This window comes from Oryctolagus cuniculus, chromosome 6 (assembly GCF_051225735.1).
Source record: "Oryctolagus cuniculus isolate XC-2025 breed Fujian yellow rabbit chromosome 6, ASM5122573v1, whole genome shotgun sequence".
Classification (NCBI taxonomy): domain Eukaryota; kingdom Metazoa; phylum Chordata; class Mammalia; order Lagomorpha; family Leporidae; genus Oryctolagus; species Oryctolagus cuniculus.
The window spans coordinates 43278440-43295640 of NC_142872.1; the positions used below are offsets into that span (position 1 = coordinate 43278440).

The window sequence follows — 17201 nt, forward strand, 5'->3', positions numbered from 1 at the left end:
GATGTGAATGGAAGGGGAGAGGGAGTGGGAAAGGGGAGGGTTGTGGGTGGGAAGGACGGTATGGGGGGGAAGCCATTGTAATCCATAAGTCGTACTTTGGAAATTTATATTCATTAAATAAAAGTTAAAAAAAAAGATTTCATCAGTTTGCACCCACACAGAAACACAAAGTATAAAATACTGTTTCAGTACTATTATAGCATTACTTCACATTGGACAACACACTAAGGACAGATCCCACATGAGAAGTAAGTACACAGTGACTCCTGTTGTTGACTTAACAATTTGACACTCTTGTTTATGGCGTCAGTAATCTCCCTAGGCTCTAGTCATGAGTTGCCAAGGCTATGGAAGCTTTTTTTTTTTTTTTAACTTTTATTTAATGAATATAAATTTCCAAAGTACGGCTTATGGATTACAATGGTATGGAAGCTTTTTGAGTTTGCCAACTTCGATCTTATTCCAACAGGGTCATAGTCAAAGTGGAAGTTCTCTCCTCCCTTCAGAGAAAGGTACCTCCTTCTTTGATGGAGCCCCGTTCTTTCCACTGGGATCTCACTCGCGGAGATCTTCCATTTAGGTCTTTTTTTTTTTTTTTTTCCAGGGTGTCTTGGCTTTCCATGCCTAAAATACTTTCATGGGCTCTTCAGCCAGATCCAAATGCCTTAAGGGCTGATTCTGAGGCCAGAGTGCTATTTAGGACATCTGCTATTCTATGAGTCTGCTGTGTATCCCGCTTCCCATGATGGATCGTTCTCTCCCTTTTTGATTCTATCAGCTAGTATTAGCAGACACTAGTCTTGTTTGTATGATCCCTTTGACTCTTAGAACTGAAATTGATCACTTGGACTAGTGAGATGGCATTGGTACATGCCACCTTGATGGGATTGTATTGGGATCCCCTGGCATGATTCTAACTCCACCTTTTGGGGCAAGTCCGATTGAGCATGTCCCAAATTGTACATCTCCTCCCTCACTTATTCCCACTGCCCACCTCTAATATAAGAGCAGGAACTCACAGGCACTGGATCAACCAAAGTCATACCCAGTGTTAAAGAGACTAGGGCCACCTTTGCCATTCCAAAAGGAACACACTGGTCCCTATCACCAACCAAAGGCAGTCTGTATAGTCTTTATCAATCAGAGGCCCACACATGAGCTGATCATACACTACTCACCTCCAGGTATAAGATCCACTGCTGGAGCCAGCACTGTGGCAAGGTAGGCTAAGCTGCCACCTGCAGTGCTGGCATTCCGTACTGACATTGGTTTGTGTCCTAGCTGCTTTTCTTCCAATCCAGCTCTCTGCTTATGGCCTGGGAAACCAGTGGAGGATGGCCCATGTGCTTGGACCCTTGCACCCATGTGGGAGACTGGTTCTTGCTTTCAGACTGGACCAGCTCTAGCCCTTGTGGTCATTTGGGGAGTGAACCAGCAGATGGAGGACCTTTCTCTCTGTCTCTCCCTCTCTCTGTAACTCTGCCTTTCAGATAAATGAATGAAATCTTTTTAAAAAATCTGCTGCCTTTAATCCCTTGGGGGTATATGCGAAGTCAGCATTAGCTGCATGGTTTCTTGTTCTGTGCATTGCCAATAAACTACTTTATTCTCATACCAGTGGTTGGCTTACAAACACCAGGAGAGCAGACATAGTTTTGGGGATTCTATAGCAAATCTTAAAATTTGGGGAGTATTCTATATTATGATCATTATGTAAATCACTAACACAGTATATGGCACATAGTCAGTACTCAATAAATGGTAACTACTACTACATGATATATTTTGATTATAGATGGACTGCATGTACAGAGGTGTTCCAGTGAGATCATATCACGTAGAGACTTTGAGTCATCTTAGTTTGGGTAAGCACCCTCTCTGATGTTTTCACAATGACAAAGTTGCCTGATGAAGAACTTCTCAGAACATATTCCCCTCATCAATACTGCTTTATCAAAATTATGGTGATGATGTTGATGTTCTCTGCAACTCAAATGATTCTTACTTAGGCATTTATTTTATCCTGCCTGGATTATTTCAACAGCCTTCTTTTAAAAAAATACATTTTATTTATTTATTTGAGAGATAGAGTTGTAGACAGAGAAAGGAAGAGACAGAGAGAAAGGTCTTCCATCCACTGGTCTACTCCCCAGATGGCTGCAATGGCCGGAGCTGGGCTGATCTGAAGCCGGGAACCAGGAGCTTATTCCTGGTCTCCCACATGGGTTCAGGGGCCCAAACACTTGGGCCATCATTTATTGCTTTCCCAGGGCATAAACAGAGAGCTGGAATGGAAGAGGAGCCACTTGGACATGAACCAGCACCCAGTGGGATGCTGGTGCTGCAGGCAGAGGTTTAGCCAACTATGCCACAACACCAGCCCCTAAACAGCCTTCTTTTTCAGCAGTTCTTTTTTTCTTTATTTAAGAGAGAGAGAGAGTACAAAAGATGCATAAGAGAGTGAGAGCTTTATTTAAGAGAAAGAGAGATAGAAAGGTTTTCTCTCTCTCTCTTTTTTTAAGATTTTATTTATTTATTTGACAGGTAGAGTTACAGACTTTGAGAGAGAGAGACACACACAGGGAGAACGGTCTTGCTTCCGTTGGTTCACTCCCCAAATGACCACAATGGCTAGAGCTGCGCCAATCCGAAGCCAGGAGCCAAGAGCTTCTGGGTCTCCCATGTGGGTGCAGGGGCCCAAGGGCTTGGGCCATCTTGTACTGCTTTCCCAGGCCACAGCAGAGAGCTGAACTGGAAGAGGAGCAACGGGGACTAGAACTGGTGCCCATATGGGATGCTGGCGCTGCAGGTGGAGGATTAACCAAGTGTGCCACGGTGCCGGCCCCAGTTCATTCATTCGTTTGTTTCCCCCTCCCTCCCTCCCTTCCTCCCCCCCTTTCTCTTTTCTTTTCTTTTCTTTTCTTTTCCTTTTCCTTTTCCTTTTCCTTTTCCTTTTCCTCTTCTCTTCTCTTCTCTTCTCTTCTCTTCTCTTCTCTTCTCTTCTCTTCTCTTCTCTTCTCTTCTCTTTCTTCATTTATCTCTCTCTCTCCCTCCATTTTTAAGGAATACAGATTTCATGAATACAACTTTAGGAATATGGTTATTCTTCCCACCATACTCGCCCTCTCACCCATACTCCCACCCACTTCCTCCTCTCTCTCCCCTTCCTAGTCCCATTCTCCATTTAGATTCATTTTCAATTAACTTTGTACACAGCAGACCAACTTTATACTAAGTGAAGATTTCAACAATTTGCACCCACACAGACACACACACACACACACACAAACTGTTTGAGAACAAGTTTTACATTTAACTCTCATAATACAACTCATTGAGGACAGAGGTCTTGCATGGGAAGTTAGTGCACAGTGACTCCTGTTGTTAATTTAACAGTTAACACTCTTTTTTTTTTTTTTAAAGATTTTTCTATTTATTTTATTTGAGAGGTAGAGTTACAGACAGTGAGAGGGAGAGACAGAGAGAAAGGTCTTCCTTCCATTGATTCATTCCCCAAATGGCTGCAACTGTCGGAGCTGCACCTATCTGAAGTCAGGAGCCAGGAACTTCTTCCAGGTCTCCCACATGGGTGCAGGGGCTTGAGGACTTAGGCCATTTTCTACTGCTTTCCCAGGCCATAGCAGAGAGCTGGATTGGAAGTGGAGCAGATGGGACTAGAACCGGCGCTCATATGGCATACCGGCGCCACAGGTGGAGGATTAACCTACTATGCCACAGCACTGGCATGATCTCAGTGATCACCTGAGGCTCTTGACATGAGCTGCCTAGGCTATGGAAGTCTTTTGAATCCATAAACTCCGTCAGTATTTAGACAAGGCCATAAGCAAAGCGGAAGTTCTCTTCTCTCTTCAGAGATAAATACATTCTTCTTTGGTGGTCACTTCTTCCACTGGGGTCTCACTCACAGAGATCTTTCATGTAGAACATTTTTTGCCACAGTTTTTTTGGCTTTCCATGCCTGAAATGCTCTCACAGGCTTTTCAGCTTGACCAGGAAGCCTTAATGGCTGTTTCTGAGCTCAGAGTGCCTAGGGAGCCTTCTAACCTACTTGTCACCCTGCCTCATTTGATCTCACTCACCTTCACTGACTCTTAACTGTACCTGAATTTTCTTTCTAAACATTGCTATGATCTCATAATTCTACACTTTAAGATCCTCAAATATCTTGTTGTTTAAAGGATAAAGGCTAATTGCTTCAGTTTCAAGTTATCCAACAGTGTTGACTTACAGAAGTGCTCAATAACTATCTGTTACTGATTTGTTGTACCCTACTTTTGACATAGGATGGCCCCTTGGTGTAAGATAGCGGCAGCTAATAAGGGTTTGAACAGGACTGGAGTTTCACAACTCCAGGGGCCACCTTCCATATTATATTTGGTATGAAAGACACACTAGGGAATAGTGGGGCTCCCTGGGAGAGTTCTGGGTTCTTGTGTAGTCTTTAGCCATGGACAAGTCATTTAGTGGTTTTGACCCTTAGTGCTACAGGGAGGGTGGCAAAGCCTGAGCTGCGTTACAGTTGGGGGGAGGGGGCTGTGAATGTAAAAGGGTTTTATAAACTGGGAAATGCTGTCTCTCATGAAGTCGCCTGCTAGTGTGACTGTGAACAATAAAGACTATAGAGAACCTAATAGCCTGCAGTGCACGTCTAGGATAAAAGCCTCATTATGTGTAGTGGGTATGTGAGAGGCCCTATTTATTTATAATTTAAACTCTCTTGTTTTTCTTATTTCAGCAGCGGTACTTAGCATAGCAAAAAAATATTAGTTTAGTATAAAGGAAAAATGAAAGTACCCATAATCCTACCCATACAGGAGCAAACATTAATTCCTCAATATATTTTCTTTTAAAATCCTCCCCAGGCATATATAGTATATGCTTCATTTTATAGCCTGCTTTTTTCTTCTCCCACTTAATATACCACAGGCCTCCAGTCACATTAATATATATACCTTCACAGTGTGATTATTAATGGTTGCATGTTACTCTAGTGTGGGGATATTTTAAAATTTATTTGCTTGCTGGCTCTCTTGCTGGCATTTAGGTTAATTCTTACTTTTCCCTATTACAAATGGGTTGCAAAGAACATTCTTGTAGCTAAATCTATGCGCACATGATGGTTTTTCCTCAGGTTAGATCACAGGAGTAGAATTACAGGGTAAACGAGTAGGTGCATTTTTTTTTAAGAAGGCTTTTGTGAAGAACTGTCACTCACCCTCTGGTAAGTTTGTATGCTCAATTGGATTTTGAAGGTCATTTCTAATAGTGGAGCGTGCAAAATAAATCAACTTTGAACTTTCAAATGGAATCAGTCACTGTTAGGTTGTAATAGAGGCTTAGTCACAACTGTTTATAATTCTAGCTGGGCTGAGACACTCAGTGACAGGGCAGTCGGAAAGCCGCAGTAATAGGTTTTAGGCTATTTTCTTTTCTTTGGATCTTTATAATATTTAAAAATTGGAATATAATGTATAAAGGACATAGCTTTTTTATAGTTTTAGTAGGAATGGCTGGTGTTTAAACATATCTGATTCTTGTGTCCTTGCAGGCACATGGAAAGATGACCCCCAGGCAGGGGCCAGTGAGCAGAACGATATGAGTAACTTCTAGAATAAAGAACTATTTTGAGATGTTCCCTAGAGCTGTACTTTGTAGTTGACTGAGGACCCCCAAGTAGCAGATGGTGGCCTGCAGGTACCTATGGAGAACTTTGTGTGAGTGAGAAATCAAGTTTTTGTAGTAAGTCATTAAGATTTGGGAGCTATTTTAAAACATTGAAGCAAAATCTCATTTATCTTAACTTGACAGCAGTGGAATTTGACTCCAGAGCTGAGTTGTGAATCCCTTTCCAGGTATTTCTTAGAGTGCCTGTTCTATGCTGAGGCTGGGGAGGACAGAAGGGAGTATAAACCTAACCTCTACTTCCAAATTGCCTGAGTGTATAACTCTCACTGTAACAGGGCACATCACTGTTGTTTGATACACAACATGTGTATATATTGGTTATTGTAGATCAGTGTATTGTGGGGGTACTTCAGAAAGTTTGTGGAAAAGGGAATTAAAAGTAGGGTTATTTTGGTGCAAAAATTTGAAAATCCTGCCATGGTCTTTTTTTTTTTAAGATTTATTTTATTTATTTGAAAATTGGAGTTACACAGAGAGAGGAGAGGCAAAGAGAGAGAGAAGTCTTTCATTTGCCAGTCTACTCTCCAGTTGGCTGCAACAGCCAGAGTTGCGCCGATCCAAAGTCAGAAGCCAGGAGCTTCTTCCAGGTCTCCTACATGGGAGCAGGGGTTCAAGGACTTGGGCCATCCTCCACTGCCTTCCCAGGCCATAGCAGAGAGCTGGACTGGAAGAGGAGCAGCTGGGACCTGAACCGGCTCCCATATGGAATGGTGGCACTGCAGCTGGCAGCCCTACCCACTACAACATAGCGCTGGCCCCTTAATTTTTTTTAAAGATTTTATTTATTTATTTGAGAGGTAGAGTTACAGACAGTGAGAGGAAGAGACAGAGAAAATTTCATTCCCCAACTGGCCACAACAGCTGGAGCTGCGCCCATATGAAGCCAGGAGCCAGGAGCTTCCTCTGGATCTCCAATGTGGGTGCAGGGCCCCAAGCATTGGGCCATCTTTTGCTGCTTTCCCAGGCCATACCAGAGAGCTGGATTGGAAGAGGAGCAGCCTGGACTAGAACCGGCACCCATAGTGGATGCCTGCGCTGCAGGCAGAGGATTAACCTACTGCGCCACGGCACCAGCCCCTATAGTGTTTTTTTTTTTTTTTTAAGATTTTATTTATTTATTTGAGAGGTAGAGTTACAGACAGTGAGAGGTAGAGAGAGAGAGACAGAGAGAAAGGTCTTCCTTCTGTTGGTTCACTCCCCAAATGGCTGCAACAGCAGGAGCTGTGCCGATCCGAAGCCAGGAGCCAGGTGCTTCTTCCCAGTTTCCCATGTGGGTGCAGGGGCCCAAGCACCTGGACCATCTTCCACTGCTTTCCCAGGCCACTGCAGAGAGCCGGATTGGAAGAGGAGCAGCCGAGACTAGAACGGGCACCCATATGGGATGCCAGCACCACAGGCGGAGGATTAACCCACTGCACCACTGTGCCAGCCCCCCATAGTGTTTTTATAATGAGCATTTTCCATGAACTTTTTGCAGATCCCACCGTGCATGGATTTCAAATTTTTTTCACCAAAATAAACTTTTAATTCATTTCCATGCTTTTTGAAGTCCCCTCACATATATGCTTTAAAAGCACTTCTTGTGACAGGCAGGTTCATACAATGATGACAGGTATAATGAGCATCCGTCAACTGACCTGCCCAGTATCACTTGGTCTGTCCTTCCTCTTTTCCTTTAGAAAACTTGCTCCCTGTAATGGGTGGATCTGGTGGATCTAGAGTCAGTGCTTCCCTGGATACTGAAAATGCCCCTGGAAATTCAGGGAATTGTAGGTGGAGGTGGGATCTCCATGTGGGCTTCTTTCATGATGTGTAAGGAACTGATTCCAGGAACCACATCCCCAAGGGAACTGAGACAATAAGGACAACTGATAGAGCAAAGCTGAGGGGACTTGTGGAGACTGTCATGCTGTCTGAGTTGCTGGGCATGACGCAACACATATCTCTCTAGGTGGTAAGGTAATATCTTTTGTGCCTTCTTTGGGTTCAAATTAGCTGCAATCTTTTCTAATAGCAAGAATTCTCATTAATGTAATGGACATAATTCTCCCTATTTAACATTCTCTCTGCATTGTTATATTTATTATTTTATTTATTGTTTATAATCATCATCCCCACATCACAGAGGAAGGGAGTGAGACTAGGCCAAGACATGTATCATACCCCAGGTCCAACCCTTGGTGAGTAACAGGACAGAGGAAGACCCAGGCCACCCAGTTCCTAAGCCCATTGCTCCATGTTAGCATTGTATTGCTATTGAAGCTTTTCAAAAGTCTTGCCTACTTTTTGCTTCTGTCTATGAAATTATCTTCACAGGATGACAAAATAATTTGGGGATATTTTATGTAAGTGAATACAATTCCTTCTGTTTTGCAGAAGTGCAGTATAAATCTTGATAATTTTTTTTAAAGACCCTAACATGACATTTGATTCTTTGGTGAAATTCTAGAATCTTTGCTTAGTAGAACTGAGTTTGGGAAAACCTGATCATAAAAATGTTTGCTGAATGAATTATTGTTTTCATGCCATATAAAACCCAGTTTTCTCTCTGCTGTATTATCCCATATTGCCTGTGGTTTTAGAAGTTTTCTGTTACCTACTTTTGATCATCAGAACCGTGGGTCTTCCTGGTGAGCTGGTCACAAGGGCAAGGGCATGCCCATTGTTGAATGGGTTTTAAGGCTTCTGCAGTAGATGAGCATAGCTGCCTGTGCTGTCCAGTGGAGCATGAAGCAGAGGGGCCACTTTGGAGGCAGCTGGGCACTGAGGCAGCAAGCAGCGTTGTCATTATGTTAATGGCATTGGTGGAACCAGAGCCAGTGACTCCTTGAGGGAAGCAAGAACCCTTGAATATCCATTTGAAATCTGTGTGCCATCAGTTTGAATGCCTGTGACACCTGTGTTTGGCACCTCCTAATTGATTTTATTTTTCACTTACATAGGGAGCATTGCTCCATTAACAGTTTGCACCTACACAGAACATAAAGTGTAAAATACTGTTTGTGTCCTAGTTAAAACATTCATTCACATTGAACAACGCATTAAGGACAGAGATCCTACATGGGGAGTAAGTGCACAGTACTCCTGTTGTTGACTTTACCAATTGACACTCCTGTTTATGGCATCAGTAATCTCCCTATGCTCTAGTCATGAGTTTCCAAGGCTATGGAAGCCTTTTGAGTTTGCTGACTTCGATCTTACTTAGACAAGGCCATAGTCAAAGTGGAAGTTCTCTCCTCCCTTCAGAGAAAGGTACCTCCTTCTTTGATGGCCCGTTCTTTCCACTGGGATCTCACTCGCAGAGATCTTTCATTTAGGTCCTCTCTTTTTTAATTTTTTTCCAGAGTGTGTTGGCTTTCCATGCCTGAAATACTCTCATGGGCTTTTCAGCCAGATCTGCATGCCTTAAGGGCAGATTCTGAGACCAGAGTGCTGTTTAGGACATCTGCCATTCTATGAGTCTGCTGTATAACCCTCTTCCCATGTTGGATCGTTCTCTCCATTTTTTATTCTATCAGTTAGTATTAGCAGACACTAGTCTTATTTATGTGATCATCTGGGCTTCTTTCTTAGCATGTGTGGTGCAACAGGTTAAGCTGCCACCTGTGAGGCTAGCATCCCAAATGGGGGCCTGTTTGAGTCCTGGTTGCTCCACTCCCAATCCAGCTCTCTGCTAATGCTCCTGGGAGAACTGCAGAAAATGGCCCAAGTACTTGGGTTCCTGGCACCCACGTGGGAGACCCAGATAGGGTTCTGGGCTTCTTGCTTAGGCCTGGACCAGTCCTGGCCTTTGCAGCCTTCTGGGGAATGAATCAGTGGATGGTAGATCTCTCTCTTTCTCCCTCTCTCTCTGTAACTATGCCTTACAAATAAATAAATTAATTAAATATTTTTCTGAAAAAGCGCTTGAATCAGATATCAGAGGTCTTGATGGAAAAGGGTATCACTTTTGGGGCTGGCAGCTAAGTCAGTCTGAGGGTAAGGAGGCACCCTCAGGGTTAAGCATCGTCATCCAAGACAGTTGCCACCCACTGTCACCAGTGGTAGAGGGCAGGGTCCTGACGGGATGGGTGTAGGAGGCAGCATAGAGAAGTGGCTCTGGACTTCAGCTTCCTCGGGAGCAGCAGTGGTGCCTTGCTGTCTCCTGGCTTCAGCATTCCTAGCTGGAATATAAGACTGCTTTTGCAGAGTCTAAGGAGTGGAGTGTGGCAAGGACCTAGTGAAGGGGAACTCAGCCAGTCGGGTCTGAGAAATTCAGGAGACAGTGGGGGGCAGGGATGGAGGAGTGGCTCCAAAGCTCATCTGTCTTATAGTCCAGGCCAGGTGGAACCTTCAGACTTGGAAGATCTATAATCTTGATGTAGTTCAACATGTGGACCAAAGTTAAAATCATTAAAATGGTCTTGACATTGAAAGCGCCCTGCTCTATGCCAAACACAGGCCTCTAGGTTTGATTTAGTGATCTCATCAGATTTTTCCAAGCAGCCAGGTGATATGAGTGTATTACTTGTCTGTATTTACAAATGAAGACACTGAAGCTCAGAGAGTTTAAGTAGCTTGCCCACTGTTGCTGAGCTTTAAACTATTGAGCTAGGAGCTAAGATTCCTCATTTGTTGTTGGAATTTGGGGATTTACTTATTAACTTAAATTTTTATTTATTCAAGAAGCAGAGTGACCAAGAGAGGGAGAGACAGAAACAGAGAAAGAGCTCATCCACTGATTTACTCCCCACGTGCTCACAACAGCTGAGCTGGGCATGCACTCCAGGTTTCCCACATGAGTGACAGGAACCCAACCAGTTTAGCTATTACCACTGCCTCCCAGGGTGTCTGTTAGCAAGAAACTGGAGTCAGGAGCCAGAGCTGGGTATAAAAGCCAACTACTGTGATATGGGATGTGAGTGTCTTAACTGCTAGGCTAAATGCTCATGCCTGGGTATTATTTTATCAATTATAATTGAAAAACTAAAAATGTGTGTGTTTATGGTATACAACATGATATTTAAAAGCATGATTTTTTGGAATGTTTACATTGAGTTAATGAACATATACATTACGTCATATACTTAGCATTTTTTGTGGTGAGAGTACTTAAAATTTCCTTTGTTAGCAACGTTCAGGTATGCAATACATTGTTAGTGACTGTCAGCACTTTGTTGTGTGATTCATTTTTTTAATTCATTCTCCCTAATTGCAAGTTTGTATCCTGTGACCAGTGTCTTCCCAGTCCTCTCCCTCCATGTTACTGTTTGCTTCCATGAATTTGACTTTTTAGTTTGTGAGTTGGAATTTCAACCACAGCAGTGTGTGTAGTTTACCAGCTCTCTGCCTCCAAGGAAGGAGGGATCAAGACTCCTCACTGCACCACACAGCCTGCTGAACAGTTTCCTCTTTTGGACACCATGGCATTTTCCTATCTGCAAGGCTTTGCCTTTGAGGAGCTAGTGAAGTTACCCACAGACTGACACATGTAGCTATTCTCCCAGCCTCTTGCCAAGCATTCTGGTTTTGTTGGCTGGTATCCGAAGACTACACAAGAAGGAAGGCAACTGTGGAATGCAATGTGGTCAGGCCAAGCTGTAGCAACTTTTATGTGAGCAAGTGCCAAGCTAGGGGCTGCCAGTGTGCTTAGTGTGTGGGTGAGTGAGTGCTAGGGACACCCATGAGCCCATTTCTCTGCAGGAGTGCTGAGGTTCTGGGTATAGCACCCTTGACTATTCTCGGAGGGTCTGTGGTGAGGCATTTCCTGGGACCTTCTGTCACCTCTTTTCCTTTGTGATTGCTCCTGACGAAACTGTGAATGGGCTCCTGTTGCGTGGAAGGCCTGTTGGCGATTCTGCAGTGGGCTTGTTCATTTTAGAGAGGGAGAGGAATTTGAACTCTATTTATTTGAGAGTTAGAGAGTTAGAGTGGTAGGGAGGGAGGAGGAAGGAAGGGAGAGGAAGGGGGGAGGGGGAGAGAGGGAAACAGGGAGGAAGAGAGAGAGAGAATAAATATCAATATCATATCTGCTGGTTCACACCCCAAACACCCACAATAGCTGGATATGGACCAGGTTGAAGCCAGGAGCCAGGAACTCAATCTGGGTCTCACACATGGGTGGCAGGGGCCCATCTAGTTCAGCCTTACCGGCTGCCTTCTAGGGTGCACATTAGCAGGAATGCGCATTGGAAGCAGAGCCTGACTGGCCCTCTCTGTGATGATGTGTTGCAGCAGCAATAGCACGTGAATTCACTCATTCCCATAGAAGCCTGCTGAGTATCTTACCTGGGAAGTGTGTGCCAGGCCTCTGGAGGAGCTCGGAGGCAGAAGAGGTCCAGTTGCTCAGGACAACAGCTATGGAGATGGCCTTGACTCTCTCTTCCACCCAAATCTCAGATTCCAAATAACTTGTCTCCTCCCCACCACTATGGCCATGACCTGGATCTAGGACAACATTGTCTCTTGCCCAAGTTTAAGCAGCTGCTTCCTTCTGCCCTTCACAGATCCCTTTGGATGCCTCTTGTGACTTTAAGTCACTTCATATAATTTGTTGCATAAAATACTCCAGAATTCCAAGTCCATGTCCATGACCTGCAAAGCCAGGTGGGTCTGGCTCCTGGATGCCCCTCAGTCCTCTTTTCCCCCTTGGTGTTTCCCCTGCCCTTTTCCTTGAGCCCACCAGACAGCCTTTGCTCTTGCTTTGCCCCCTGCCAGATGCTCTTGTCCCAGACTTCCTAATGGCTAGATGTCCTTCAACTCTTCCCCAAGTCCCCTTCTCAGAGAGGCTACCCTAAGCTTTCAGCCCCTGCCCCCACATTTGATAGCCCCCATTCCCATGTAATTGTTTGCCCTTAACTTTGATTTGAGCTAACACCTGATCAACCTGATATATTACTTCATCTATCTCTCTCACTTGAATCTAAGCCCCATGAGGATAGGGATTTGTGGGCTCAGCGACACGTCTGCAGCACTTAGGACAGAGTCTGGCACAGAGGAGGTGCTCAGTAAATATGTATGGCTTCATCTTGAATCAGAGAATTAAAGATGCTTGTAAGTGCTTCTGGATTTTTCCTGGCAATGGAATTGGGCAGTTCAAGTGCTGGGCCCTCCTGAATTGACTGCCTGGCTAGGTGCTGTTTTGGTGGATGGGATACATCAGTCATCAAGGGGTCAGTGAGTCCTGGAGGACAAAGATAGGATTTGAGGCACTGGGATGGGATGTTCTGGGTGAGAGAGGAGAGACGCTCAGTAGCTGAAGGAAAGCCCAGGCAATGAACCCTGTCCTGCTAGGCAGGAGCTGGAGGCGCTCGTCCCATCAGGAAACATTACATGTGGAGATGTGAGAGAACTCAGAGCTTCTAAAGCCTCAGCCCTTCATTTCCTGGATGAGAAAACCCAAGCCCAGAGACCCCGCCAAGGCCCAGGGCTTCAGAATTTACACTTTGCCTCTTTACTGCCAGCAGGATCTAGGGAAACTTATTCAGAACTTCTGCTTTTTCTTTGCAAAGAAGGAAAGGGGGAGAGAGGGAGAGAGAGGGGGAGAGGGAGAGAGGGGGAGAGAGGGGGAGAGAGGGAGAGAGAGGGAGAGAGAGGGGGAGAGAGGGGGAGAGAGGGGGAGAGAGGGGGAGAGAGGGGAAGGGAGGGGAAGGGAGGGGGAGAGGGAGAGAGGGAAAGAGGGAGGGGGGAAGAGGAGGAAAGGGGGAAAGGGGGAGGGGGGAGAGGGGGAGGGAGAGAGGGGGGGAGAGGGGGAGGGAGAGAGGGGGAGAGGGGGAGAGGGTCTGCTGGTTCTCTCTATCTGAACGGGTGCAATGCTTGAGGCCAAAGCCTGGAGCCCAGAACTCCATCTGGTCACCCACATGGGTGGCAGGGTTCCAAATATTTGGACTTTATTCTGCTGCTTTCCCCAGGTGAATTAACAGGGAGCTAGATAGAAAGGGGGAACAGCCAGGACTTGAACCGCTGCTCATATAGGAGGTCAGCATTACAGGTGGCAGTTTAACTTGCTATGCTTGAATTTTCCTATAAAAAGGATGAAATTAATAGTAGCTCTTCCCTGGAATTCGCTTGACCTAGAGCTGTTAATAAACGGGACTGATTGCGAGAGGCAGACTCTGATAGCCCAGTGTCCTCTTTTCTGGGGCTGGGTCGATGTCCTCCGTGTTGAAATGTTGCAGATCATTCGTGGCTCTTAAAACTTCAGATCTGCAATCTTAAATCTAGGCCCAAAGACTCCCATCCAGTGTTCTTTCTTATACTGAAACCCTCTAAGATGGATATTACCATCCCTAATTTACAGGTGAAGAAATTACCTACAAATGCTAAGACTGGGTTAAGTGTCCGATTGACTGGATATGATATAAAAAGTGCCAAAAATGGGGCCTTGTAAGTTGAGGTAAACTTTCCTGCCTCCCCAAGCCTCAGTTTTCTCATCTGTGAAATGGGGCATTCTCACGAGTTCTGTGTAGCTCAGAAGTTCTAGACACTTGTGTCTTCCCATCAGACTCACCTCTGTTGCAGTCTTCCAAGGAACAAAGCTGAACCTTACAAAGCCTCTTCCTCAGGGGGCCCGTGCCCTTACTGCTTTCTCAAGGATGCTGTGTGAAAATTGCTTTTATTGCTGGGTAGGGAAGTTGATAATAAAAGCCAACTCCTTGGGTGCCCTAATTCCACTTTAGGAAGAACGAACATATTGTTTTAATTAATCATATGAAAGCAAAATTAGCTTGATTGTGTGATAGGTGTTGTAAATCATCCCGATCCGCATCATCGAGCAAAGAGCATTTAGTTATTCCGGAGTTGTTAAAGATTTTATCTACCCAAGTGAAAATTCAATTAGGACCAGTTTCAGCTTATATAAAACTAAGGATTTTCAACTGTGGGAAAATACTCTTTGTGCGTGTGAATACCACCTTATGCCACTTTGATAAATTACTGTAATTAACTGTATCCTACGCAAGCTAAACAAAATTTACTGAAGTGTTGTTGTATAAAAGGGATATCTTCTCTTCTCTTGTTTGGGAGATGACTCTAATCTGTGCATGATATTGCCTCAAATATCAAAGTTTTTATGCTGAGGTCTGAAAATATCTACAGGATTCTTGCTGGCACCAGTGAGATGTGCTTGGTTTTCATTACTTTCCACCTTTTTCCCTGCGGGTGTGGAGACATCAGCTGTGGTCCTCGCTATGAGTCAATTAAACGAGCTGCGTTTAATTAGCTGGCTAGGGAGACACTGCAAAAGAACCAACTGGAACACCCTGATAACTTCGCCAAAGAGCTCTGTTGTTTCGCGAAGGGCAGAGGGTAAGAGAGAGGCCTGAAGAAGAAGGCAAGGAGACTCACTCACAGCTCTAGGTACAAAACCATGCTTTGGCCTCATGGCCTTCCTTCTCTCTCTCTCTCTCTCAAGATTTATTTGGTTTATTTGAAAGAGTTACAGAGAGAGGTAGAGACAGAGAGAGAGAGAGAGAGAGAGAGGTCTTTCATCTGCTGGTTCACTCCCCAGATGGCCACATGGCAGGGGCTGAGCCAATCCAAAGCCAGGAGCCAGGAGCCAGGAGCCAGGAGCCAGGAGCCAGGAGCCAGGAGCCAGGAGCTTTTTCTGGGTCTCCCACATGGGTGCAGGGGTCCAAGCTCTTGGGCTGTCTTCTTCTGCTTTTCCAGGCACATTAGCAGGAAGCTGGATCAGAAAAGGAGCAGCCAGGACTGAAAGGGGCGCTAATATGAGATGCTGGTGCTGCAGGCAGGGGCTTTCACCAGCTATGCCATAGCGCCGGCCCCATCCTTCCTTGTCTTGCATAGCTGGCCCTGCTCTGCCCCTCTTCCCCCACCCAGACCTTACCTGTCCTTCAAGGCCAACCCCATCTTCCTTTCAGAAGTCTTTCAAAAAGCTTTGTGTGATTGTTTTTCTTGGAAATTTTGCTGGCTGTGCCAAGTGCTTCCCTCCATCAGCAGATCTCATAGATCCTCTGAACTTTTCTCCTTTTCTCCCCTCTATGGGGAGAATTCTGCTCGAAGGACCACCACAGACACTATGGTTTCTGCTGGAACGGTCCTGCTTCACTTTGACCTTCACCACACTAGCTGTCAACTCTCAACTCTATAGGAGAAACTCTTGGGACAAAGTGGCTCCAGGCAGCAGATTTGCCTAGTGTGTTATGGTTATTTTGGAAGGATTTTTTTCGAGCTACTTATTAAAAATTTATTTATTAATTTATTTGAATGAGAGAGAAAGAGTGAGCAGGTCCCACTACCATCCACTGGTTGAGTCCCCAAATGCTTGCAACTGCAAGGGAATGAAACTGGGAGCTGAGAATTCAGTCTAGGTTTCCCACCGTGGGTGGCAGGGACTCAAGTACTTGAGTCTTTGCTGTTTCTCAAAGCATGCATTAATGCTGTGATATCTGCTCTCTATTTACTAATAAATAGCTAAAAAGCTAAACATTGGCCTGTGCTGCGGCTCAATAGGCTAATCCTCTGTCTGCGGCGCTGGCACCCCGGGTTCTAGTCTCGGTCGGGGTGCTGGATTCTGTCCCGGTTGCTCCTCTTCCAGCCCAACTCTCTGCTGTTGGCCGGGAAGGCAGTAGAGGATGGCCCAAGTGCTTGGGCCCTGTGCCCGCATGGGAGACCAGGAGAAGCACCTGGCTCCTGGCTTCGGATCAGCGCGGTGTGCCGGCCGCAGCTTACCGGCCATGGCGGTCATTGGGGGGTGAACCAACGGCAAAGGAAGACCTTTCTCTCTGTCTCTCTCTCTCACTGTCCACTCTGCCTGTCAAAAAAAAAATAAATAAAAAATAAAAAAATTAACACACAAGCAGCTATATCAAAAGTGGAGCCAGGACTTGAACTAAGGCACCATGACATGGAATGTGGGGATCCCAAGTAGTATCTTGGTTGCTACACCAAATAGCTTTTTCTAAATTAATTTCTTTTTTTTTTTTAACAGGCAGTGTAGACAGTGAGAGAGAGAGACAGAGAGAAAGGTCTTCCTTTTGCTGTTGGTTCACCCTCCAATGGCCGCTGTGGCCGGCGTGCTGCGGCCGGTGCACCGCACCTATCCGAAGGCAGGAGCCAGGTGCTTATCCTGGTCTCCCATGGGGTGCAGGGCCCAAGTACTTGGGCCATCCTCCACTGCACTCCCTGGCCACAGCAGAGAGCTGGCCTGGAAGAGGGGCAACCGGGACAGAATCCGGTATCCCGACCGGGACTAGAACCTGGTGTGCCGGCGCCGCAAGGCGGAGGATTAGCCTACTGAGCCGCGGCGCTGGCCTAAATTAATTTCTAACACTTACTGAATGCATGCTATATTCTAAGCTCATTGCCAAGAGCTTTGTAGGTATACCAGCTTCTTTAACTTTTACGGAGGCTCTATGTCATGGGTGTTACTACAATCAATTTACAGATGAGGAGACTAAGGCAAAGAGATAATTAAATCTCAGATTTAGCTAGAAGGAATGAGTTAGAATCAACATTTATGTTATGTTCTGGCTGCCATTGCAGACCACACTTTTAGC

At 45.3% G+C, this 17201-nt stretch overlaps 1 protein-coding gene across 28 annotated transcripts in view; it reads left to right on the forward strand.

The window, feature by feature from the left end:
- LOC127490526 (uncharacterized) overlaps positions 1–17201 on the forward strand; it is a 451570-nt gene that overhangs the window by 103270 nt on the left and 331099 nt on the right. For 10 of the 28 annotated variants that reach the window (XR_016236406.1, XR_016236402.1, XR_016236416.1 and 7 more), the window contains one exon: positions 1796–1865. The exons of 13 other annotated variants lie outside the window; for them this stretch is intronic. Coding sequence is in view for 3 of the 15 variants with exons in the window: in XM_089336154.1 (XP_089192280.1) it covers positions 1796–1865 (70 nt within the window). In the remaining 12 variants the exon portion in view is untranslated. Of the gene's footprint in view, positions 1–1795; positions 1866–12605; positions 12739–14906; positions 15043–17201 lie in introns of those variants that run through there. 5 more of the 28 variants (XR_016236423.1, XR_016236407.1, XR_016236421.1 and 2 more) reach the window with 3 other exon arrangements.